The sequence below is a fragment of the Sapajus apella genome, unplaced genomic scaffold (assembly GCF_009761245.1).
Source record: "Sapajus apella isolate SASKATOON/1434 unplaced genomic scaffold, GSC_monkey_1.0 scaffold20, whole genome shotgun sequence".
NCBI classification, from domain to species: Eukaryota; Metazoa; Chordata; class Mammalia; order Primates; family Cebidae; genus Sapajus; species Sapajus apella.
The window spans coordinates 1223202-1249635 of NW_022436960.1; the positions used below are offsets into that span (position 1 = coordinate 1223202).

At 47.0% G+C, this 26434-nt stretch overlaps 1 protein-coding gene across 16 annotated transcripts in view; it reads right to left on the reverse strand.

Annotated features, from left to right (window-relative positions):
- Positions 1–26434, reverse strand: part of WDR20 (WD repeat domain 20) — an 87967-nt gene that overhangs the window by 6038 nt on the left and 55495 nt on the right. For 3 of the 16 annotated variants that reach the window (XM_032287334.1, XM_032287333.1, XM_032287339.1), the window contains exons 2-3: positions 23276–23458; positions 7546–8805 (exon numbers count right to left, since the gene is read on the reverse strand). The exons of 1 other annotated variant lie outside the window; for it this stretch is intronic. In XM_032287334.1, coding sequence (XP_032143225.1) covers positions 7546–8805; positions 23276–23458 — 1443 coding nt within the window. 12 more of the 16 variants (XM_032287335.1, XM_032287340.1, XM_032287347.1 and 9 more) reach the window with 12 other exon arrangements.

Below are 26434 nucleotides of genomic sequence, written 5' to 3' on the forward strand. Positions count from 1 at the left end.
AAGGGACCCCAGTTAGTCTCCCCAAAGCCTTTCTAGCTTAAGTAACTTCAAGGAGGATTTTGTTCATGCTGGCCCCCACCTAAAAGAGGAGGCTGGTTTTGGAGGCCACTGATCCTGGAAGGGGTGGAGGAGCTGAGAGCCTCTGGGTTCAGAATCCATTATTCTGACAGGCAGCCACACATGGGAAAATGGCTATTTTTTTCTTTAAGACAGAGTCTTGCTCTGTAACCCAGGCTGGAGTGCAGCGGCACCATCTTGACTCACTGCAACTTCCGCCTCCCGGTTCAAGTGATTCTCGTGGTGCCTTAGCCTCCCTACTAGCTCTGGGGACCACAGGTGCACGCCACCATGACTGGCTAATCTTTGTATTTTTAGTACAGACGGGGTTTTGCCATGATGGCTGGGTTGGTTTCAAACTCCTGGGCTCAAGTGATCCACCCGCCTCAGCCACCCAAAGTGCTGGGATTATAGGCGTGAGTCACGACACCCAGCTGAGAAATGGCTTTTTTTGAAGGTACAAACTAGCTGTTTTTAAAAGACCAAAATGTTATGTTTTTCTTAAAAAAAACAAAAACTTGCTGTCAACTTAATAGTCTTTAGGGCTTAAAAATCCACTCTGCGATGTCCTGGGCAACACGGCAAGACCCCAGACCTACAGAAACAGGCAGGGGGTCAGTGAGCTGTGTCAGTGCTACTGCACTCCAGCCTGGGCAGCAGAGGGAGACCCTGTCTCAAAAAACAAATGCAAAAAACCCTGTTCAGTGCTAAGAACAAAACTCTGTGCTACACTATGGCAGGAGGCCCAAGGCCCCTTTTGAGAGCTATGGATCTCCCAGGAGGCCCCTTTTGAGAGCTATGGATCTCCCAGGAGGCCCCTTTTGAGAGCTATGGATCTCCCAGGAGGCCCCTTTTGAGAGCTATGGATCTGAGCGTTGCTTCTGCTTTGGCAGCCCAGACTCAAGACAGAAAGTGCATAGCTCAGCACTGGAGGCGCTGCCGCCCAGCACCCTGGGAAGCTTCTGGGAGTTCCCCACCCCATGAAAGTGCTGGAAGTAGAGCAGAGGGCTCAGCCGGCTGCCAGCATGGAGAGGCAGCCCAGCAGGACCTGGATCTCATGACATAGCAGGGAAGTGGCAATTAAGTGGGAGCACAAGGGCCTGAAGAAGGGCTGTAGCTTGCCCTCGCAGCCCGGTGGGGAGGTGCCTAGGCCTGTGGGTGCCAGTATGCTGCTCATATCAGTTATGTCGTCTGTCAATGTCAAGAGTGAGGGACAATATTTCAGAGCAAGGCGACATATATCATGAGTTCTTCCCATCCCAAATGGAACATCCCCCACTGCCCTATGCAGGAAGCTCTGCACCACTGGGCCTGGTGTCTGCAGCAGGACAACCTCAGCACAAAACCTCAAGCAAACACCATTCAAGATGAGGAGTAGGAAGACAATGAACTCTAGCCAGGAAAAGAGCTCCCACAGAAAGCAGCCTACCTGGGGGAGAGGGGAGGGAGGGCATTAGGACAGATACCTAATGCATGCAGGGCCTAAACCCTAGACGACGCGTTGATGGGTGCAGCAATCCATCACGGCACATGTACACCTCTGTAACAAACCTGCACGTTCAGCACATGTAGCCCAGGACTTACACGAAAATAAAAATCAAAAGCTGCAGGCTGGGCGTGGTGGCTCAAGCCTGTAATCCCAGCACTTTGGGAGGCCGAGGCGGGTGGATCACGAGGTCAAGAGATCGAGACCATCCTGGTCAACATGGTGAAACCCCGTCTCTACTAAAACTACAAAACATTAGCTGGGCATGGTGGTGCGTGCCTATAATCCCAGCGACTCAGGAGGCTGAGGCAGGAGAATTGCCTGAACCCAGGAGGCGGAGGTTGCGGTGAGCCGAGATCGCGCCATCGCACTCCAGCCTGGGTAACATGAGTGAAACTCCGTCTCAAAAAAAAAAAAAAAAAAAAAATCAAAAACTGCAAGCAGCCCGCCAGCCACTACCTTCTTCCCTCTCCCAGCTGCTGGCCGGGTGGCTGGACAGAATGGCACATGTCCAGCATCCAGCATAGTGAGTCCATGTAACGAAAGTCAGCTCGCAGCCCAGGACGACTTCAGAATGTCAACGTCCTCATCAAACAGAAGCCTTTACGAGGCTCGGCCGAAAAGTCAATCGACAGTCCTTCTCCCCAGTTGGATTCAGCACAGAGAAGGACCACATAAAACGGGATCTGAGACTCAGAACATCTCATCCAGTACACTGCCAGCGATGAGAAACAGCCAGCAGTAAGAGGGAGCAATTGCTGTGGCTGTTTATTCTATAAACATTAACAAGACCCTTAATTTTACAGCATTTTTAAGCTTTTCTTGTTTTGGTTCACTGGGATTTTTAAAGCTTAGATGTGAAAATGACTACTGAAAATTATCTACATTGACAGTTCATTCACGCACGTTTATTTAATGTCAGCATACAGAGGACAGCCCCGCAGTACTTCAGAGTATCAAGTATGTAGTAAATGTATTAAGTCTCGTTAGCTGTGACAGTGACAAAGGAACAGCTAAAAAAACAAAGCAGTGAAACAGAAACATGATTTTCTTAAAATTATAAAATAACAATACTGATATTAAAGCTTCATTAATTATTGCAACAGTTAAGAATTTACCAATATTTCATGTTAGGAAGGCTCTTTATGAAATTTATTCAAGTTGTCAAGAAATTAGATGAAAATATAAAAAAGGAAATACATGTGAATTTTACTTTTGATTTTCACTCAAAATATCCATACAATTTTATACAGTGTCACCTAACATAACAATCTTTAATAAACTCAAGTATACAGAAATGATAAAAATGTAGGAAATTTTTCTTTTACACTTTCAAATGAAGGGACAGCAATTTATGACACAAAGTTCGTGTAACAGATGCAGAAATGCATTAAAAAATCAACATCGTGGGATAGCTTCCCTCTACTGGAGGGGCATGTTCTTACAGTTTGTGACTGGGATCTGAGTTTCAATGGTAACAGTTAAATACGAGTGCTTCTCAATACAAAGCCACACACTTCACTTTGGCCACACAAATGTCTCCTCCCTTTGAGATATGACTTGGGGTCACTGAGATACGCACCTTAACATAAACCAACATATGATAGTCCCAATCGGCCGGTGGCAAAGAGCGTGCTCCAGACAAAGGAGGGCCCTGCAGGCTGCTGTCAGGGCAGTAGACTATCAACCTCACCTCTGTCACACAGACCAAAGTGGAGGCGGCGTCTCCAGGTCACTCCACCCCTACCCATGCACGCAGAGGTTCTCACTGCTGAGGAGTGAAACCTCAGCCACGGGCACACGTCGACCGCAATGTGCATCCGTGCAGTCAGAGGCCGACCCTGCCCCTGTCCACTGGCACTGGAGGCAGGGCAGGGCCGACGGACCCCCAGCCATGCCCTCACCCACAGAGCTGGATGCCAGATGCTGCGTTCCACGAATCTCTCCCCAGAAAATCCACAGGTGAACCGCTTCTAGTTCTTCCTTGGGTAGTCAGACCACACATGATGTGGTGCCTGGGTTTCCGTGGGTCCCTTCTCCAGGCGCCCCCAACCCATAGGGCTTTCTCCTCACACTTTGAGTTCGCTCAACAAAGAAAAAAAAAGTCTCCCTCCCAGGCAAGAGGTCATGAGGACCTGGAACTCAGGCACAGCCATGTGATAAGGCAGTTCCACCAACTTCAGCACTAATTTCACACTTGACAATTTCTTTAATATTTAAAATGAACCCCAGGAAGTGGAGGAACTGGGGAGAAACGCTGCCCGGCCACCTGCCAGCTGGGCCCTGGGGGTGAAGCCAGTGGGGGGAGAAGCGCGCCGGCCCCACCCGGATGGTGTTCATGTCCAGAAAACCTCGTCCTGTCACAGCATTTCTTCCTCAGAATCCCTGCATGCCTCTGAGATAAGAATCACTGTGCTATCTCCTTTCTGATTTTCCATGCCTCCATTTTTAAGGCATTTATCCTCAGTCCCAAGCTAAGGGTTCACAGGAGAACACTTCCAAACTGCTAGAAGGTTCAATCAGCACAAAAGAGAAATTAGATGATTTAATTTGCCATGATTTAAGCAAATTCCAACCCCAAGGCTACTGGCTATTTCTCCAGTGTCTAATCCTGCACATGCATTTGCTTTCAAAAGAAGGCAACGTTTTCCAAAGGCTCCCTTCTCCAGGCCTGGTGGGGGGGGGGGTTTAATCCCCTTCTCCTGAATAAGATAAAAGCCTGAGGGAAAGGCTGAGGCCCCGGCAGGTAGTGTTTGGAAGCCCACCCACTGCAGTCACCACACACACCTGGCTTCTGGAATTCTGGCGGAAGAGGCCAGCTCGGATAGGACAAGGAGAGGGTCCCCTGGCCTGCCACCTTCGGAAGGTGCCTGACACCACCCAGGGCCGAGCTCGCCCCCTTGCCAGGTAGGAGCGGGACTCTGCGGCCACTCAGCGTGCACCTGATCTTTGTCTGTGCTTTTCACCTCTGCGGTTTGGTACACATTGGAAAAGTGATGCTGACTGAGTAGTTAAAAGCCTCTTCTGGCCAAATGCTGTGTTTCGTTCCAGAGATTACAAACGCCGTTCCTGCTCACAAGAACGTTTAAGCTGAAAAACTGACAAATGTGGATGAGCAAGCTCAAAGCTTGGTGAAGAAACTACAAAATTTTCCCCAAGTTTCTCTTACTGTCTACCATGGGAAGCAACACACATTGTACTGGCACACCTGGTGTCAGGAAGCACCCCTCCCCGGCCCCGCCCGGGGTCTGCCGGAGCCATTACTCGGAAGCATGGCCCAGGGAGGGCGCTCCCCCGCCCCTCTCTCCAGTGCCTCGTCTCCTCAAGCTGTCGGGCACCTTTAGCTCTGGTCTTGGAGAACGCCTTGCATACTGTCCTGCCTGCAGAAGTGCTCTGCCGGCTGTCAAAGAAAGGAGCAGCAGTCAGAGCGGCAGAGTGAACGCAGGGTGGTGTTACCCTGCAGGGCCTGGGCCAGCCTGGGATGAGCCAGGAGTCGAGCCATGCAATCAAAGGCAACCCCCCCTAGGCGGGCACAGCACTCCCCACTGGGCCCTGAACCCAGCAAGAGGAGTCCTGGGGAGGGCATGGAGACACAATGAGGGGGCCCCACCAGACAAGGTACCAGACAGACATTAAGGACAGTACTCCTTGGCAAAAGTTGGCAGAAAAAGATGGTGATTGAGCCCCAAATCCAAAGCTGACAATATCATGGTGTTTAACACTTGAGGTGTGGGGAGAAAGACACAGGCAGGCCTCCGTACTGCACAGCACGTTTCAGAGTTGTTTTTAAAGGAAACGATCTCCTCCTCTTGCCTCTCCCGCTCCCGGTTCCTTTCAGCTGACTCCTAAGTCACCTGGCAGCAAGCCCCTGCACTCCCTCTTCCATCCCGCCACTGCAACTGAGAGCTGGAGAGCGGGGAGAGATCGGAGCGCGCCCAGTCGGCCGTGCTGGTACTCGGGCACACGCCCTTGGCTCCCTGTCACGGGCAACATTTCAGAACTACAAGGTCACCAGAAGTGTCACCATAAATGCTACTTACCTGGGACCAGCCCCTCTCTATGTAGGCCGAATACTGAGTCCTGAATTTTGAAACTGCATACTCAATGCCTCAGAAGCATTTGAAACTGAACATTTACAACTATGTAGGTGCATAAAATCGCACACCGAGTGTTCATTACTCGTCTCTCCACATGACCCACTTTGACCTCCAAAGCGGAAACTGTCCACAAGGATGGCTGTCATGGCTACCTTAGATCAGTTCACCTTTAGGAACAGAGGCCCGTATGGCACAGTTGGAGAGGACACGGACATTCCCATGAAGCAGTGCTCAGGGATGCTAAAGGCACAGACAGGTGAAACGCCCCTGAAGGTTGCTGTGGTCCCCGTGGCCACGTGCTGCCCTGCCACCACACTGAAGAGAGAGCACTGGGTTAGGGCCCACGCTGGGCACAGGGTGGGCGGCTCCACCGTGACATGTTTGGAGATGGGAAGCAGGCCTGGGGGCCTGGCCTGGCTTTCCTGGGAGGTCCTTTAAGAGCGCAGGCAGCTGCGGCTCCACCTACCAGGGTCTTTACACTGCAGAGAAAGAAAAGTCAGCCAGCTCTTCACCCTGCTGAATCATGTTCACTACGCAAACCAGTATCAGTGATCGTTATCTCTATATTTAATTACAAAGGTGTGCAAAACAGAAAAACCTAAATGCCCAAAATGAGTTAACAAGTAAGATAACCACCATCTTGACATGCCATATGCAGCTCAAGGGGCCATCTCACCCAATGTGAAAGCTAGAATTTGAAAAGCAGCTCCTTGTGCAGCAAGAGAGAGTGAGGATGAAGGACTGCGGTCACCAGGGGAACAGCACAGCCTCCCACTGCTGAGGAGGCCACTGGCCACCAGGGCCCAGGCTGAGGCTCCAGGGTGGGAGCCACTGAGGATGAGGTCCAAGGGCATGGCCAGCGCCAGCATCCCAAGAGTAATCCCTGAGCCACAGCCGCCATCCAAGAACAAGGAAAGGGGAAACCTGCACTTCTGCTTCCTCTGGGGGGGATTAAGCCCAAACAAGGGCCATGTCAAGGAGAAATCAGAAGTCTTGGGGAGTCGCACGTGCCTTTCTGACTGCCCCCCCCCCGCGTCCCCCCAGGAAAAACCCAAAAAACTCCTTTTCCCTTGTTGGGAAAACACATAAGCAAAGCGCATCTGACCTAAAAGGTCTTCGCTTATGCGGCAAGAGGCACTTCTGCAATGCTGTTGGTGTCCTCAGCCCGCAGTTTCCATGAACTGTCCAGGCTCTGAGTAAGGTGGGTATTTTAGTGCACAGAATCTCAATCAAAGTGCTACAAACTGCTTCTTTGAAAAAAGATGTTTATTAAACAACTTTAATTGTCATAAAATGACTAAAATGGGTTTTAAAAATTAAGGCTCTTCTCTTTCTGTGGATTGCCAGAACAATGTAAAAATAATATCAATCAACCCTGCTAAACGTTTTGTTCCTAAGGTTAAATTTCATAGATTCCTAAACATTTTGTGATTAAGATAAAAAATTGGACTATAAATGACAATTCATGGCCATCTGTGCTGAACACACACTGATCAGGTGTACAATATTCTAATTGAGTAGTTAAGCAAAAATATCCCAGTTAAAGCATGAATTGTAATTGTAGCATTTTAAAGTCATTGTTTCCCACACTGTCATGATTTCCCTAAAACTGAAATAGTCTAATACAGGAACGCTGACCTCGGGACTCTATATGCTCCCAGGATGACTGACTTGGCTGGCAATTACTTTGATTATATTTTTTTAAATGCTCTAAGGTAAATTATCAAATGATTCAGAATTACATGGCATGCAGTATCCAAAATTATGGCTCTGATGCATTTAGATTTACATTAAGAATAAGAAGTGTCATTCACATTCATTGTACACCCCGCCCCTCCCACAAAAAAAAAAGTCACTACCTATTCAAGTTCTAGATCTGGTGCAGCATTAAGGATTAAAACTTACCACTTTACCAGGCCTTCCCCATGTGCAAATAAATCCCTCCTGACAAGCAGTGACTATACAGTCTTCGAGAAAAATTAACACAGTCAGTCTCTCGTGTGCTATCTTTTTACATATCAGCGGCTCTAACAAGGGAACGTCTTCCATTCGGGGACACAGGGGCGTTCCCAAAGTTTTAGCAGGGTCCGTTTTGGTTTTGGTAACTAGATTCAGTTTGTCACTGCTCTTGCTAGAAATGTGTCCCATGCTATGATTTCGCTTGTGATCTTTCTCGTGGTGCCTCTCCTTCCGGTCATGTAGTGAAAGTGTTGCAAATTTGCTGACCCCAGAAGCAATGGCCCCGTCCATGACACTGCTTTTGCTGCCAGCATTTGAGACTGCTGAATGTGGAAGGCTGTTGGACCGTGGCAGAGGAGGGGGCACGGAGTTCCCAGGCGTTGTAACACTGTTCCCATTGCTTCCAGCAGGAGGACTCGTGGCATTCATGACATTTGTGTGCGTCCTTGCTCTTGAGAGGGGTTGGTGAGGGAAAAGGATATCTTCTGTAAGGTCCCATAAACACAGCTGTGTGTCCTGGCCCACGGAACCAAATCGATATGTGACACTTACAGGGCGGCTGTCTGTAGAGTTCCGTTTGGAGAGCCTCGACTGTGTACTATTTGCTCGATCTCTGCCAAAATGAAGAAGGTCTTGGAAGTCCTCATCACTGCCACTAAACTCCATAGGGTCACTTTCTTCTACACTAGTGGTATAGGGGTCAAACGCTACGACACTGACCCAGGACTTGTGCCCGTGGCCTCTGGCTATTACTCGGCAGTCTACAAAGGACCAGACTGTCACCAAGTCATCCTCTCCACCTGTCACAATGTACTTGCCATCCGGGCTCCAGCACACACACAGCAAGCCCCCAAAGTAGCTTTTCATCGTACCGTGCAGCTCCACTGAGTCAAAGCTGAATACCCGCAGAAACCCGTCCTGGCTCACGCACGCCAAGAACTTGCCATCTGGGGAGAAAGCAAACTCGTTGAGGGCCCCCTCGCCCACCGTCCACTTAAGGAGAGGGTTCCTCGTGGATTTGCTCTTGCAAGTGTGCACGGCAAAGCTCTCTCCCTGCTTCAGAAGCTGGTAGTGGGGGGCGGTGGTGCCACAAGTGTGCTCCACGTTATATAAGAACATGTTCCCACTTGAGTGGGCTACCAGGAAAAGGCTTTCCGAACCGGGAACCCATTTGACACAGGTAACTCGTGACTTGTCTATTAGTCTCTGTGAAGACAAAGGAGAACAAGTTAGCACAACGGAGAAGTCTCAAAGGTCTACTTTTCCAGCAAGCAAACTTGTGTATTTCCTGGTGGGAAGGGGCAAGTCCATCCACGTTTTATCCTGCAGTCAGCCAGGCCAGCAAGGAGCATTCTGACCCCTTGTAGAATTACTTTCTAAAATCAGTGTTAGGCTACTGGCTTTCACTGAGGGAGTCAGGCAGCGAACAAATATTTGCAGAGGGGCCACAAAGTGCCAGATGCTATGCCAGGCACAGGATTCTCCACGGAGGGAACAGCCCTGCTGGGATTCTTTCTTTAATGGTAGGAGCGTCTGAATCTGGGGGTCACTGCATCTACATGTGGCATCCCCTCTATGAGGACCCACAGGTAAAGTCTCTGAGTCTTCACAGCCAGGAGAGCTCTGCCTCACCTCAAGGGTTTCTCTGCATTTATTGTCACTGTAAGTTATGGGCTGGTTCGATCTGCCCCTCCGCTCTGACGGCTCAAAGGTGGGGAGTGAAATCTGCAGCCCACGTGACTCCAAAGTACACCGCTGGGCGCTACCTCAGCCCTGGGTTCCCCAAGGCTTCCTCACTCACATGCACTGCCCCATATACATCTTCATCAGCATTTCCTCAAAACCCTCTCTGGTGGTGGTTAGAGAAATATGTTGATGATTCATTCAGGAGTGTGTGTCTCATCATCACTCTACTCCATGCTAACTCTGGACCCATAACCGACATGTTTCTTTAACAGGCATATGTCAGTAGTCTTGCCTTTAAAACCCAAAGAACGAAAGGCAAAAATACCGCCCCCCTCAACCAAAGGCACAAGTCTCCTTCCCTGCTTGCCAGCTGATCGTGCAGTGGGGATTGCCAGCACAACAGCTTCCACAAGGGCATACCCTTTCTAGACCATCTGAGCACCAGATCACATCACCAAAATGCATCCAGAAGTTCCAAGACTCCCAAGTCTACCTAGAAACTTCTACTGCCAAATGCTCTTCACTGCACCGTTGCCCCAGGAACAGTGTCCCTTTAGGAGCCCAGCAGCCCCAGTAAGTTGAACAGCACCACTTCACCTAACAGGTGGGAATTCCCCAACTCAAGTCACAGAGGGGTACTGGGCACATTGGAGCAGATTCTGCCAAGAATCATGCCAGCTTCTGCCTGGGTGGCTTTGGGACCATGTGCTTGCTATGTGTGCTATATCTTTACAGACAATTATAGAAACAGGATGACTTGATTTTTAAAAGAACAGCTGGAAAAGAAATTAATGAGCCATGCAAGCTCACTGCATGAACATTAGATCCTGGAAGGGAGGTTGCTAACAAATGACCCCAAGCAGGAAGAGTGGAAGCTTGAACGCCGCACAGCATGCAGGCCCAGGGCCAGGGACCACGCGTCGGGCAAGGATTACTCAGCAGCAGCATTTTACTACTGTAAAGGACATGGCTGGCCCTCTTAAATTAACAGGCACGTGGCAAGCCAGCCTTGGGGACACAGCCAATATTTTCATCCCCCACCTCTTTACCTCCCTTGTCTGGTGACCTACCTATAAACAGCATCTGACCTGCACCAATGCCAGCAACCTAAAAACCTAGCGCTACTCTGCCAGGATTTCCATTAGACCTTCGTGCAATTTTTTCAGCAAGGGGTTAGAGAGACAATTTACATGGCCAGACAAGGGCTTTTCTTTTGTGGAGGAAGGAGGAGATAGGATGATGCTGATGGTGAACGGTGGGTTAAGAGGCTCCCCCTCCCCTGTCGTAGCTCTGCCAAACCTTGCTGTCCCACTGGGCCCAGGCTGCCCCGGCACTCCTGACCCCACAAACACAACTGTACCTGACGGCCCAGGGCCTAAGGGTGTCCACAGCTCACCCCATCACTGGCCTTGTCAAGCAGGCCTATACCAGCTAATTCAGGGCCGGGAAGTCAGACTGCTGTCCTGATTCTGGCACAGTGGCTCTCAATTCCTGCACCTTACATTTCACCAGAATCAAATCAAATCCCAATTTTCCCAGGATCAGTTCATTGTTGTTACTCTATTTACCATGTGTGGAGAAATTTAAGGACATAAAAACTTCTAGCAGCACAGTTAGAAGTATATTTTATTTTGGGCCTTAAAAAAAACACAACAAAAGGCCGGGCATGGTTGCTCACACCTGTAATCCCAGCACTTTGGGAGGCCAAGGTGGACGGATCACCTGAGGTCAGGAGTTCAAGACCACCCTGGCCAACATGGTGAAACCCCATCTCTACTAAAAATACAAAAAATTAGCCAGGCATGGTGGCGGGCAACTGTAATCCCAGCTACTTGGGAGGCTGAGGCGGAAAACTGCTTGAACCTGGGAGGCCAACGTTGCAGTAACCTGAGATCGTGCCACTGTACTCCAGCCTGGGTGACAGAGTGAGACTCCATCTTAAACGCGCACGCACACACACACACACACACACACACCAAAAAACAGCATTAGAACTCAACAACTAATACTATCAAACAGTACTGCTTTGCAATAGTGAGGTATGAATATAGTTATATAGGACCATTAAAAATGTTACTGCAGGCTGGGCATGGTGGCTCATGCCTGTAATCCCAGCACTTTGGGAGGCCGAGATAGGCGGATCACCTGAGGTTGGGCAGTCAAGACCAGCCTGACCAACATGGAGAAACACTGTCTCTACTAAAAATACAAAATTAAGCCGGGCGTAGCAACGGCCTGTAGTCCCAGCTACTTGGGAGGCTGAGGCAGGAGAATCACTTGAACATCGGGGGCGGAGGTTGCAGTGAGCCGAGATCGTGCCATTGCACTCCAGCCTAGGCAACAGGAGGAAAACTCCGTATCAAAAAAAAAAAAAAAAAAAAAAAGTTATTGCAATGACAAAACACATTAAAAATCTTTACTCCCATATTAAAAAGTTGCACTGTGGCTGGGCACAATGGCTCACGCCTATAATCCTAGCACTTTGGGAGGCCAAGGAGGGTGGATCACTTGAGGTTGAGTTTGAGACTAGCCTGGCCAACGTGGTGAAACCCCATTTCTACTAAACATAAAAAAATCAGCTGGGCGTGGTAGCGTACACCTGTAATCCCAGCTGCTCTGGAGACTGAGGCAGGAGAATCACTTGAAGCCGGGAGGTGAAGGTAGCATGCAGCAAGCCGAGACCACGCCACTGCACTCTAGCCTAGGTGGCAAAGTGAGATTCCATCTCCAAAAATAAAGTTGCACTGAGACTATCCTAAGTAGACATGCGGATGTAACTTATGGATAATATCCTGCGCCCATCTACTTCAATCTCTCTCTGGGGACCTAATCAAACGTTACTGTAACACACTGGCAATGGGGGACTGAGCACACCAGTTTAAGCAACAGCAGACCCAAAAAAAAAAAAAAAAAAAAAAAGACCTTGGATGCAACTGTATTGTGGTAAGGGTCTCTTACTTGCCTGACCCGTTGTTTCTCCCTATCAGATCGTGTGCTTAACAGCCGGGAAAACGTGTGCTTTGTTGGGGGTACCCTGTGTCTCAGCCGTTATCAGGGTGAGTGGCAGCCAGGCATCAATGTCTACGAGCAGCATCAACAGCAGCAGTGCTGGCCCTCACTTCTGATCGGAGTGTCTACTGTGGGTGATGGGCACTGGTGGAGGCTTACACCCATGCTCTCTAAGCCTCACAATAACCCTGCAAAGTAAGTTTTTTGTGTGAATAGGTAATACATTAATAATTCACATAAAAGTACACAGTAGAAAGCCTCGCTCACATTCTTCTCCTCCATTCCAGAGCCTCTGTCCTGAGTCACTGTTACTAGCTTCTCATGTCTCTCCAGAATGTCTTTGTCTTTGTTCATTGCAAGGCAAATACGAATACGTATTTATTCACTCTTCGTTTTCATACTAAAGGAAGCACACTATGCACTGTCTCACCTCTGCTTTCTCATTCAATATCTTTTTTTATTTTTTTTGAGACAGGGTCTCACTCTGTCACCCAGGCTGGAGTGCAGTGGTACAATCATAGTTTACTGCAGACTTGACCTCCCAAGCTGAAGCAATCCTCCCACTTCAGCCTCCGGAGTAGCTGGGGCTATAGGTGAGTGTCACCACACCTGACTCATTTAAAAAAAAATTGTTTTTGTAAATAGGGGGTGTCACTATGTTGTCCAGGCTGGTCTCAAACTCCTGGCTGCAGGAGCAAAGCAATCCTCCTGCCTTGGCCTCCCAAAGTGCTAGGATTAAAGGTGTGAGCCACCATACCCAGCCTCCTGGTACATCTTGTACATCAGTCTGTATGGGCACAAAGACAGCATCCTCACTCTTTTCTAAAGCTGCAGAGTATTCAACTGTCTGGACAAACTGTGGTTTATTGTGGAAGTGCCCCACTGATGGACACCTATGCAGCAATGAATGCCCTTGCACACACGCAGTTTTCACATGTGTGAGTAATGCACCTACAGGGTAAACTTCCAGTGGAGTAACTGAGCCAAATATTTTTACAGATATTACCAAATTGCCTCCATGGAAAATGGAAAATGCAATCATGCCTGTGGTAGGTATTGTTGTCATATTATCCATGAGAAAACAGAAGCTTAGAGAGGTCGAGAAACTTGCCCAAAGTCTCATTCATTCATTCATTCAGTACTGAGTACATACCATATGTCAGACACTGATACAGCACAAATTAAAACAGGCATCGTTCCCTCATGAAATTTAGGTTCAAGTGGGATGAGAAGGTAAGTGAAAGTATGTGATCTGATGATGATAAGTGCTATGGAGAAAAACAAACCAGGGAGAGAAGAGAAAGTGCTGGGGAGGAGGGGACTGTAGTGATTTCAATGTCAAATAGGATGGCCGCCGGGCGCGGTGGCTCTCCCCTGTAATCCCAGCACTTTGGGAGGCCGAGGCGGGAGGATCATGAGGTTAGGAGTTCAAGATCAGCCTGACCAACATGGTGAAACCCCGTCTCTTATAAAAAAAATTAAAAAAAAAAAAAAAAGGATGGCCAAGAAAGGCCTCTTCCTCAGCAAGTATCAGGCTGAGAGGATGCTTGGGGAAGTGTATCCCCACAGAGAACAACTTCAAGGGCTCCAAGGCGGAGGGAAGCACACCAAGTAGAGACACAGCAGAGCCAGCGCCAGGAAACAGAGGGGCCCATCAGACCCCAGAGCAAGCATGCTGTCTCCTGTTCCACACGCATATCACCTAACTCTGAAGACCAGCCTGCATGGCCACTCCCAAGCGTTCTCTCAGGACAGGGCACCAGCCTGTCTCGGATCCCAGGCCAATCTGGGAAGCACAGTCATTTAACTTACATGACTGTGGCTTATTTGGATTGGGCTTAACAAAAGAGGAAGAGAACAGAACTTATTTTTCTCCTGTCTTTCAAATTAAGAAACAGAAATACCTAGAACATTTAATTAAATAAATGCAAAAATAAAAACTATGCAGCCCAGTTTCTGCACCATAAGGGTATATTTTTGTTTCAGAAAAAGTCTAGTTAAAAAATAGTGCTCAATGTTAAGTAACAGGATTCTCTGTTGGGCCTGAATTCTCAGGTGTCAATGGGGCTTTGATCTGGATGAGGATGTTGAAAAAATACCCAGGGCAAAACCCTGGTCCCTCTGAGGGATGGGGTTTTCGGGGTGGGCAGGGAAGTAAGAGAGGCAGGACCACAAGGGGCCATGCTCTGAGGAAGAGGCCAGCCAAAGCTCAGAGCAGAGCAGGCCAGCGGGGCCATGTGTGGCACCTGTCTTCGCTGCAGCACATGAACAGGGAAGGGATTTGGTCTGGACTTGTGAGCTGGGACTCAGGCTGTGAGGTCCCAAGCTCAGGGGCTTCAGCTGGGACGCTGGTGCTTGCACTGTCCAGTCCGGCAGCACTGGTCTGAAGTGGAAGGTGCTGTCAGTGTAAATACACACAGGGTTCTATAATTCCTATATGAAAAAAAGAATGTCAATGATCTCATTTACAGTTTTTATATTGGTTATATGCTGAAATAGTATTTTGGATATATAGATATAATAATAAAATATTTTCTTAAAATTTCACCTAGTTTTTACTTTTTTAACGTGGTTATTAGAAAATTTAAACTTGCACACATGGCTGGCACTGTGTTTCTACTGGGGATGCTGCTGCAGACAGTGGGGGCACAGACAGTTTCTAGAAAGGGAAGTGGCAGAATCACATGAAATCCCCGAGCGGTAGGTGCAGTATGCAAGGTGGGGGTGGTGGTGAAGAGGAACCAGTTAGGAGGCTACGACATCTGTCCATGCCATGGACAAAGAGGTCTTAAACTTGACCAGGAGCAGCGTGGCAGAATATGGCTGGGTATGGGGCAGGAGGAAAGCAGGAGTGTGTAAACACCCCTGGGTTTTGTTCAGTATGCAGCTAGAAAGGTCTGCAACTAACAAGTATGACCAGGAGTGTCACAGAAATTGGCTGTGAGGAGTACCATCCTGAGATCTCCAAGGAGGATCACTTAAGCTCAGGTCAAGGCTGCAGTGAGTTACAATTTCACCACTGTACTCCAGCCTAGGTGACAGAGCGAGACCCTGAGTCTAAAATAAATAAATAAAGATTTCCAAGGAAGCAGGTGCACAAGGAGGAGGAAGATAAGGTGAGACTCCTGCAAAAAACCTCTGTACAGGGCACAGGACAAAAACCAGGAAAGCAGAAGAAAAATCTAAGCAAACGACCCAGAAGTGCCACGAGGAGAGCAGGCAGAAGAGGAAGAAGCTGCCACAAAGAGCCAGAGCCTCAGAGAACAGGCCTCTGAGACTCGAGGAAGCTGAGCCCTAGAGGGATGGAGTGCGCAGGGAGGTGGGGTCCTTAGGAGAGAGCACAGGGAAGCAGAGTGAGGAGCAGAGAAGGTGCTGAGAGCAAAGGGACACCGTAGGGGAGGAGGGTGCAGGGCAGGGGCCTGGTGGAGGTAAGTGAGGTCCAGGAGAGAGAGACAGGGGAGGGACCTGCTCCCTGGGCCAGAAAGGAGGCTCTGGGGAACAGGGACAAGCAGAGGCAGGAGGGCTCTGGTGGGAAGCAGCGGAGGAGAGCGGCAGTCCCAGTTGCAGCCCTTCCAGGGCAGGGGTACTGAGTGATGGGCAGGGCAGGTACTCAGCGACGAGCAGAAGAGAAGGCAGGGGAAGCAACAGAGGCGCTAGCAGATCCGCTGGTCTGGCCACAGGGCTCTCCTTTAGAGTCCAACTCTAAAATGCCCCAAGGCCCATGCTTAATAACCACTTTCATAAAAACAGAACACCCAAAACACAAATAAACCTTAAAAGCAAAACAAGGCCGGGCGCAGTGGCTCATGCCTGTAATCCCAGCACTTTGGGAGGCCGAGGCAGGAGGATCACATGAGGTCGGGAACTTGAGACCAGCAGCCTGACTAACATGGAGAAACCCCATCTCTACTAAAAATACAAAATTAGCTGGGCATGGTGGCAGGCACCTGTAATCCCAGCTACTCAGGAGGCTGATGCAAGAGAATCCTTTGAACCCGGGAGGTGGAGATTGTGGTGAGCTGAGATTACACCATTGCACTCCGGCCTGAGTAACAAGAGTGAAACTCTGTCTCACACACAAAAAGCAAAACAAAATATGGACACATTTCTGTGTACATCAAGACACATGCTCTGGGCCAGTGCTCTGGAGATCCAGGCCCCAACATGACCCCACCAAGCACTCAGCCCAGCCCTCCCCATGCTTCCAGCTCTGAAATCCAAATAGATTGTGCCACTTCATATATGAATAAAAAGAAAAATCACAGGAACAACGAAAACACTACCATCCCAAATGCCATCAACTGATAAGATTTTCTAAATACACTACACTAGTTAAAAGGAAACAAGAATAAAAATAAGTCTATAACCACATTAAAGTGTCACTGTGAAAGCAACTAACACTGATGCTTTCTAAGGCACTTCATTTTCTTTTTCTTTTTCTCCACTACTATCAATAAGATAAGCAAAAACCAAAAATTAGATTGGGGATCTGCATTTCAAAATGCAGATATTAATTTATAACAAAAATACTGAAACAATTCAAAAACCACAGCAGCTGCTAGAAAACCATAATGCAACCACAAGCAAAAACAGCAACTAAAGGCTCTGATTATGTCAAGTCTTTTGAAGAGGGCTCAGGAAGTATCAGGAAAGGGTATTTCAAAGCCATGTGAAGAAAGGATCGGATGTCATTTTATCTATGTTCAAGCTTTAAGGAATAGATCATTACGGGCTCATTTCCTTCCTTCGATTAGAAAAGCAACAAAAACAAAACTAACAAAATGTGCAGACCATTCTTTTGTATCAAAATAGACAGAACATCGCTAAGCTCCCACACCTGGGAGGCACCGAGAGCTGGCAGGATATGCCACCAGCTTAGGCTGGCAGCAGTGTCCCTCCATACTCCAGGAGTCAGGGCCATCTCCTCTTCAGCAAGACTGGATTGAAATTGCACCAGGAGATGCGGTGCCTACCCAGTGTGTCTGCCTCAGCCTTACAACCTTGCAGAGGAGAAGGGCAAGAGCAGAGTCATGTCAGAAAAAGGCAAATGCCAAACTCTTTTACATTTTCTATTTCAGCCAATAATGAACACATACTCGAAAATCCTTTGAAGTTACTATTCTGTGAATACACTCCAAAATCAGGATTTTACAAAGACAAGGTTGCTTTCATCACTATACAAGAATTGTCCCTTTTTAACTCTTTCTCCCAATATATCATTGCTAGTTATAAAAAGTAAACATCAGAAAGGGTAGAGTGAAAACACACACACACACACACACACACACAAATTACACACACACATTACACAAAACACACACACATACACACACACAAACACTAAAAAAGTAAACTCCTTGCCCCTCTGGGGTGCTTCACAGCAGGTTGAATGTGAGCCGGGTGACTCTCCTCTGTGGGCAGCTCTGATGACGAGGATGGGCTCCCTGGTCTGGGAGCCTGTCAGATGAACTGTGCGCCAAGATACTTTCAATTATGGCCCATTAGACATTTTCAAGAGCATCATACGTACAGATGGCTACAAATAGAAACCCAAAGTCTACTCTGAAAGGCTGGGGAAAGCAGAGACTCCAGGGAGCTGGGGATGTGACTTCCTGAGAGAGGCTGGAAAGGACTGGGCATTCGACTTTCTGCGGGTCTTGAACAGGTGCACCAGCAGGGACGTCCAGTGTGACTGGGGACAGTCCCAGGGAGCGGGAAGAGAGCAGGGCCTGCCCATACTCACTGGGCTGACCTGATCAGTGGTCAGACTTAGTTTGCCTTCACCTCCAATGGAAGGCGTGAGCCCTATGGTCTCACCTCATTGAAAACTATCATAGACTGTGAAAGTCAACAGTGAGCACTGGGGTTTAGAGATGATGCTTTCCTACCTTCTTTGTATTTCTCTATTTTCCAATTTTTCATCAACAAGCATTTTAAATGCACACAACTTTTAAATGACAGGGGGCAAATCACCTTTTAAAATACACTTGTTCGGCCGGGTGTGGTGGCTCATGCCTGTAATCCCAGCACTTTGGGAGGCCGAGGTGGGTGGATCACGAGATCAAGAGATCGACACCATCCTGGCCAACATGGTGAAACCCTGTCTCTACTAAAAATACAAAAATTAGCCAGGCACGGTGACACTCACCTGTGGTCCCAGCTGCTTGGGAAGCTGAGGCGGAAGAATTGCTTGAACCCAGGAGGCGGAGGTTACAGTGAGCCAAGATGCACCACTGCACTCCAGCCTGGTGACACAGCAAGACTCAGTCTCAAAAAAGAAAAGAAAAAAAAAATACACACACACACACACACATGTTCGCAGATGGGAATTTTTTATCTGTGTTTATCTCAGGTAGATTTCTGAAATTTCTAATTCTATTTCATTCATCTATCCATCCCAACAATTATTTTTTCATGTACCAGGCACTAGAAAGGAGGCAAAGTAACTGATGCTGGGATTCGGTGTGTGCAGGTATGTGCACAGTCACGTGGTAACAGGTGGGTCTGAGAGGTGGTCTGGTGAGGAAGACTGAAAGGCCACATGGCTGTAACTGTGACCAGCAGGCCGACTCTCAGCTTCACACATGTTGATCCTCTGTCTGGGTTGCTGTGATCCTACCTGTTTGTCCTAGAAAACTATTTATCTTTCAAAACTGTTGGTATCTCACCTCCCACAGAAGTCTTTCCTTCCAGTGCCACCCCTCCCAGGAAAGGAAGCCTCTGAGTTTCTCTCAACCTCCACGTTGCTGAGCATTTGCCAAGGCTTGCTCTTCAGGCCCTTCACAAACACCTTGCCTGAACCAATTCATCTGAGCCTCACCACAAACCTCTCAGGTGGGTGCTGTTCCCACCCATTTTCCAACCGAGGAGGAGAGGTAAGACCCACATCCTGCAAGCAGAAAGTGGCCGAGCTGGTGGCCAAGCCCTCAGCATTCTGGGCTGTGAAGCTGTAAATGTCATGGTAATGAACTGTGTGGTAAGTGCTCCTTTGAAAGCAGTAGATGAGATGGCCAGAATCTTGGAGCATAACCAGGGCTCAGTCCCATGCATTCTTTGTTCTCACCATCCTCTCTCCAAAGACCCTTTCATCTATCTCAAGGATGTGATTATTACTTCTATGCTGACAACTGCCAAATTGTTACCACTAGTTTTGTACTCCAGATCCATATGTCCCACTATCTACAGGTCTCTCAAGCTTGGCAAGTACAGACCAGAACCTCTGATCTTCCCCTCCATTCCCTGACAACTGCTCCCTTCCCAGTCTCACCCAATGCAGCAAGAGGCAGCCAGAAACCTAAGATTTATTAATACATCTCTCCAATTCAGTCTCCAAGAAGCAGCCAGGGTACCTTTCAAAAACACCAATCTGCCTGCCTTGTGCACCTGCTCCCTTTTAAGGGGTCTGATACTTTGGGTTAAGAAACAATTTTGGATCAGGCCCTAAGTGCTGTGGCCCTCCAATCTCATGCCCTTACTTCATGCCGCTTTTCCCAGGTAAACTGTCCTTCTTCCAGTTTCCTTGGTCTCAAGGGCCCTCGCCTGCTATTCCTTTTGCAGGAATGCTCCATCTCCAGTTCCTTACCTGGTTGGCCTTCTTCTCACATGAGGCTCAGCTTAAAGCATACCACTTCCTCTGAGAGATGTTCTCTGCCTCCCAATTTAAAGTAGACTTCTGTGTTGGCCAGCCGTGGTGGCTCACGCCTGTAATTCCAGCACCTTGGGAAGCTGAGGTGGGCAGATCACTTGAAGCCAGGAGTTCCAGAGCAGCCTGGCCAACATAGTGAAGCCCTGTCTCTGCTAAAAATACAAAAATTAGTTGGGCGTCGTGGCACATGCCTGTAATCCCAGCTACTTGGGTGGGTAATACACAAGAGCAGCTTGAACCTGGGAGGTGGAGGTTGCAGTGAGCCCAGATCGTGCCACTGCACTCCAGCCTAGATGACAGATTAAGACTCTGTCAAATAAATAAATAAATAGATAAATAAATAAAGTAGACCTCTGTGATTCTCTCCCTTTCTCAGACCTGCTCTCTTGCTTTTTACATCACAAAGTGTCACCATCTGTGACACGGCACACCCCAGTGTGCCTGGGTGGTGCTATTATACCTTTCTTCCCTCCTGACAAAGGTCACAGGCGGGCAGGTTTTGCCTGCTGCTGCAGGCCCAGTGCTGGGCATGTGGTAGGTAGTCAAAGTCCTGAAAAAATGAAACAATGGTCACAACTCTAGTTCAAGCCCTCAGCTCTCACCTGGACAGTTACTAGAGCCTCCTCACTGGTCTTGCTACCTTCATTCTGTCTTTCTTCATTCCAATCCACCTTCCACAAGTGCTGACAAGAGTTCTAAAAAAACATATTTGATCCTGTCACTCCCTTGATTAAGAGGCCAAAGTTTCCCCCACATCCTCCAGTGTCAGCTCCAAATTTCTTTGCAGGACACAAAGGGCTTTTATAACACAAGCTGGCTCTAACGTATCTTTCCAGCTTCGAACCCTGCCACTCCAAATCCTACACTGTGTGAGGTGCCCATGCTGTTACTGGATGCTCTTTCACATGCCTAGTTGTTTCTCAAGCTTTGAAGGCCTTCCTTACTCTCCTCTAACAACTATGGACCCTTTAAGATGCAGATCAAACATCACTTTCTGAAAGCATTTCTTGGAACTCCCCCAGTGACCTTAACATTTTTAAAAACTTTATGATATGTGACACACACTACAGAACTCCTGCGGCAGCTATGCCTTGGTATTTTGTTCATATCACTATGCATACACATGCCCAGTAATTTCTGTCCATCCTTACTGCACTGTGAGCTCCCAGAAGGGCAAGCACTGATCTGGCAACCATGCATGGTGGGGCCTATAACCAATAAGAGTTTCTGGAATTAACTTCTGGTTCCAACTCTATCATCAACTTGCTACCTCATCTGGACAATTCACTTGCCTGATCTTTGACTATTTCCTCATCTGTGAAATGGGAAGAACCGCCCACCCTCCCTGGAGAGGCCATAGGTAAAACCTCTGTATCTCACACCACAGCAAGGCACAGCACGATGAGTACTTCACCACCATGCCTGGCACTCTCCAGGAAACAAACCTCTGGTACCCCTTGCTCACCTTAGACATTCTGACCAAAATCTGATAAAAATGTATCCACACTGCTAAAGAATTTCCTTACCATGAAGAGCAATCAATTTCAGCTTCAAGCTGTAAATGTCAAGCTGGCATTAAACCACACATAGTCCTAGCATTCTAAATAGCCATCTTTCAAATAAAATGTAAAATGAGTATGAGATAACTCATACTTAAATCATGAAGAATGAGAAGCTGCCTTCCAGCCTGCAACTCTCAGTCACCAGGGCAGGGATGGTCTAGCTGATGCAGCCTGAGTGCTCCCAGAGCCCTGAGATTCCAGTGACATGTGGTCTCCAACTCCTGGCCCTCCCCCTGCCATTACACACAAACCTTTCTTGTTCTCTAAGCGGCATTCTGTACCATCCCCGGCCAGGGCTGCCTCCGGGTCTTGTTTACTAACAGCCCTTTCCATGGCTCCAATCCCTGCCCCCTCAATCACACTCTTCCCTACCTAAACAACAAAAACACAACAATGCCAAATTCACAATTCCTGCTAACAGTGCAGAGGAGGTCAATTTTGTGTGCTGTTCCCATGACCCAGCATCAAAAAAATAATCATCCAGCTATTTAAGAATCACTTCCTCAGATGATATTAATAAAACATCTAGGTAAATAAAATATTTTCTGCTTAACATTTTAAAATGGAAAATGGAATTAAATACTTTTCCTCTATAGTCTGTCAGTCCAGATGACAAGTTTTGTTTCCAGTCAACTCAGGGGAAACTAGAAGAGACGGTATGGCTCATAAATCTCATCAAATCCACTGGCAATGTCAAACAGGAGCACCCTGGGTGGATACTGAATTTGCATGAATAGCAAACAGCATGACCACCAAAGAATCCAAATTTTAACTGCCATTTGTCAAGTTGAATTTTATTCCCCAAACAAAATTATTTCTTAAAAACCATACTCTATAATGTGTTTTTGTTCCAAGTTAATGATGTTAAAATCCTGCAACAATGCAAAAGCACTTATCCTTTCTAAGGGAGGGGTCCTACATAGCCTGACCCTTGCACATCAGGGGTGAGGTCCCAAGTAGAGATTGGAACCCAGGGCTTCTAAATCAGCAAGCCTACCTTATCTTTTCCATTTGGTAGAAAAGTCATACTGAAACAGAGGAGGAAGAACATTAAATATGAAATAGCAATACCTGAGGCTAAAAGATGCTCCAATAGCTTTGAAAAACATAATCTATTTGGCAATTTCTATATGCCACATTTAATAGTCCTGACATGTTCCTGAACAGACAGCTCAGATATCTCAAGCTCTTTCCAGAATGAAACTGAAGATACCAGAAACCCCAGTACATACTACAACACTGGCAAAAGCTATGTCATGTGACCCAAATTTAAGTGCCAGGATTTCTAACTACGTCAAAAGTGAGTTTACAGCAACTATTTTCAAGAGCAAGTGAAGTACTCCTTAGCCAAATGCCTGTTAAACATACATACAGAAGCTTTAGCTACAATTTAAGCAGCCTAAGGAAATGTTATCAAGTTCTTTGATCTGCATGAAATGTTCGGCGATGTGAAGCAAGACTGGAATTCTACATTTTCTTAAATTATAAATACCAAGTTACAGTACTGTCCCTATCACCACTACAGAAGAGTTTTAAAACACCTGTTACAGACACCTGAGCACGCTCCATAAAAATGCACAAAACAGTTACCCCAAGGGAACAGGTAAGGTCAACAAATTAATCCACCACATTTAAACCTGGGTGTACTAGGGAGGAGGGCTGAGCGAATAAAAAATGGGCTTAGCCTGAACTGCCAAATAAGGCCCACTACCCTTGGTAAGAACGCACCAATTCTTAAAGGGATTCTTCACAGCTAAGACAGGGTGCTACTTACTTCCTCATTAAAAAGTTTGCTAGTTTCTTTTTTGATTGGGTCTATAAGCTGGACTTGGCCTGCAGAAAAGCCCACTAGGAGAGAGACACTTTCTGCTGTGGCTGTTAGGTGGTTGAAGTCATGACAAGTAGGCTGTGTTCCTTTGTATATCCTTTTATCTATTGGTTTACTCAAGTCAGCAGCCTGGAGGAGAAAGAGAAAAATACATATAGTAAACAGCACATTGAGATGAGAAATCTAAGTTATAATATTTTATACTCCAATATGGTGTTTAATCTTAAAAATGAAGTTATTTAAAATATTTTTTCAGTTGTGACTTAACATTCATCTTACATTTTATAAAAGCACTTTCACATACCTTAGCCAACTAGATATTATTAGACTATCTATAATATAACTGTTACTTTCACAACTTATTCTCCCTCAAATATATGTAACACTTCAGCAGAAAATACCCTTGAGATACTAAATTCCGTATTTTCAAAATGCATTTCAATCAGTATCTAACAGAGGAGCCACATAAAAGCTCAGCTTTCAGATGCGCCTACAGCACCTAAATGTCCACTGGTCAGTTACCTGTAGCCCTGTGGTTCTCAAAGTGTAGTCCCCAAACCAGAAGCAGCAGCAGCAGCATGTGGGAACTTAGAAATGCAAAATCGCAAACCTTACTCCAGACTAAATGAGTCAGAAACTACGGGAGGGAGTAGGACCAGCAAGCTGTGGTTTAAAGAGCCTTCCAGGTGATTCTGATGCCTGCTCAAGTCTAAGAACCACTGCTGGAGCCCATGCTATACACTGGCTCCTCCTGGGTCAAAATCCCTCTTCTGAATTAGGTTTCAGGGAACACTCACTTATCGAGGTCATAATCAAGGTGCTTTACATGCATCATCTTTAATCCTAAAAATAATGCTCCAAAATGGACAATATTTTACCCATTTTACAGATGAGAAAACAAGTTTAGGGAAGTTTAATAACTTGACCAACGTCACCATACCTACCTAGTAAGCGGCAGGACTGGACTTGGAACCCAGGTCTGTTTGACCATTAAGGGGATGGGGAAAGAGAGTCAAAAGCAAATGATTTCTCACTTGAGTGTAAAGCAATTTTTCAATGTGCCCTCCCTCCTTTCAAGAATAATTCTTTTCTTCATGAGAAATGTTCTGTGTCATCCCAATATGCTGGGCTTTTATCGGTGAAATAAGGGAAACCCATCCCCTCCCACTCTTGTCTGAAAATCTCTGGTGGAGACAACTAACCCTGAAACAGAACTTGCCCCTCAAGACACCCAGTTCACCCTGCGTGGCCCTCTGGGGCTCCCGGCTCTAGTTCTCTACTGACCACCCCCTCAGGTTCTGAAGATTTCTTTCTTCCAAAGAGGCCTGTGACACTGAACCAAGTAGTCTAATGTTTGACTTTGCAATAACAAATATAAATAATGAGTAGAAAAGAGGACCTCAAAATTATAGGCATGTTTGAGCAAACTCAAAACCTTGCACATGTGGAAGTCTGGACCTGAGTGGCAACAAGCAGCTCTGGGAGCCCCAGGGCAAAGGAATGAGGGTACATGCCATGCGGACACTCTCCCAGCCTCACCTCAGTTAAAACGGAGATGAAAATCTCTGTTCTACCAACCTCATGGGATTGTCTGGAGGATGAAATAAGAGAATATATACATGAAAGAGCCTTGAAAAGTGTAATACAAAGCACCATACAAAACAAAAGGGAGTCCTGACTTTGAAGTGAGGAGAAAGGGGGCCAGTGGAGGGGAGGAGCTGCTGTGCAGCAAGGTGGGCTGAAGGCAGCTCGGCCGAGTGCTGTGAGTGAGCAGCAGGGCCCGGGGCGGTGGCCTCGGACAGGCTGTCTGAGAAAGGCAGCTTCTGAGTGGGCTCGGACGGCAGGGAAAGAGAACCCTGGCCTGACAGAACAGCACACGCCAGTCATCTCAGAACAAGGAAGACAACCCCCCTGCCAAAAAAAAGCCACAAATATAAGATATAACTGGCAGCTAGAGAACAAAAATCCAATTTTGAAATATCAGCAATTAAATTACACATAATTACTATCAGCATAGTCAACTCTTGAGACTTTTTCTGTTTTTTTAGTTTGCTTAGGAAAAATAAAAAATCAGCTAGGTGTGGTGGTGCACGCCTGTGGTCCCAGTAATCCAGGAGGCTGAGGTGAGAAGACTGCTTGAGCCCAGGAGTTCAAGGTGACAGTTAACTGGGATTGCACCACTGCACTTCAGGCTAGATGAAAGAGCAAGAAAAACAAAACAAAACAATGACAATGACCACAACCACAACCACAACCACAACCACTTAGGGAACTTTCCTCTAAAAGAATGCACCTAAAATTATGCCCTGAAATATACAGATCAATTCAAAGGCTAGCCAGAAATTAACAGAGAAAATAAGCTAATGTAAATTAAATCAGTAGAATATGTAATGCTTCTCAGAAACAATAAAGGAAGTAAAAGCACCTATTTTTCCAAGTACTGCCACCAGTTTAGGGTGAGACTTAGGGACCCTCACAACCATACTGGCTTCAGTTATCGGTATATTTTTACATCCCTGCCTGCCAATATGGAACTTTACTGAAAAGATGTGAAGCATTTTAAATGCAAAGAAATTATTTTTACTCTTAAATCAGGTAAAATGGGCTGGGCATGGTGGTTCTCACCTGTAATCCCAGCACTTTGGGAGGCTGAGGCAGGTGGATCACCTGAGGTCAGGAGTTCAACACCAGCCTGACCAATATGGTGAAACCCCGTCTCTAATAAAAATACAAAAATTAGCCAGGCATGGTGGTGGGCGCCTGTAATGCCAGCTACTTGAACCCAGGAGGCAGAAGTTGCAGTGAGCCAAGATTGAGCCACTGCACTCCAGCCTGGGTAACAGTGCAAGACTCCGTCTCAAAAAAAAAAAAAAAAAAAGAAAAAGAAAAAGAAAAAGAAAAAAAATCAGGTAAATATTCTAAAAATATCTTGCTTATTCTACTAATTTGTTTAACAAACTTTCTTCCTAGATCACTGCTCTTGAAGAGTACCAGTCCAGGACTAGACTAAGTCTGCAGTCAAATGCATTGCCTGCAGTACAGAAATTGAGAATAAGAGTTTAGAAACATTTTTTTTTTTTTTTTTTTTTGGAGACAGAGTCTTGC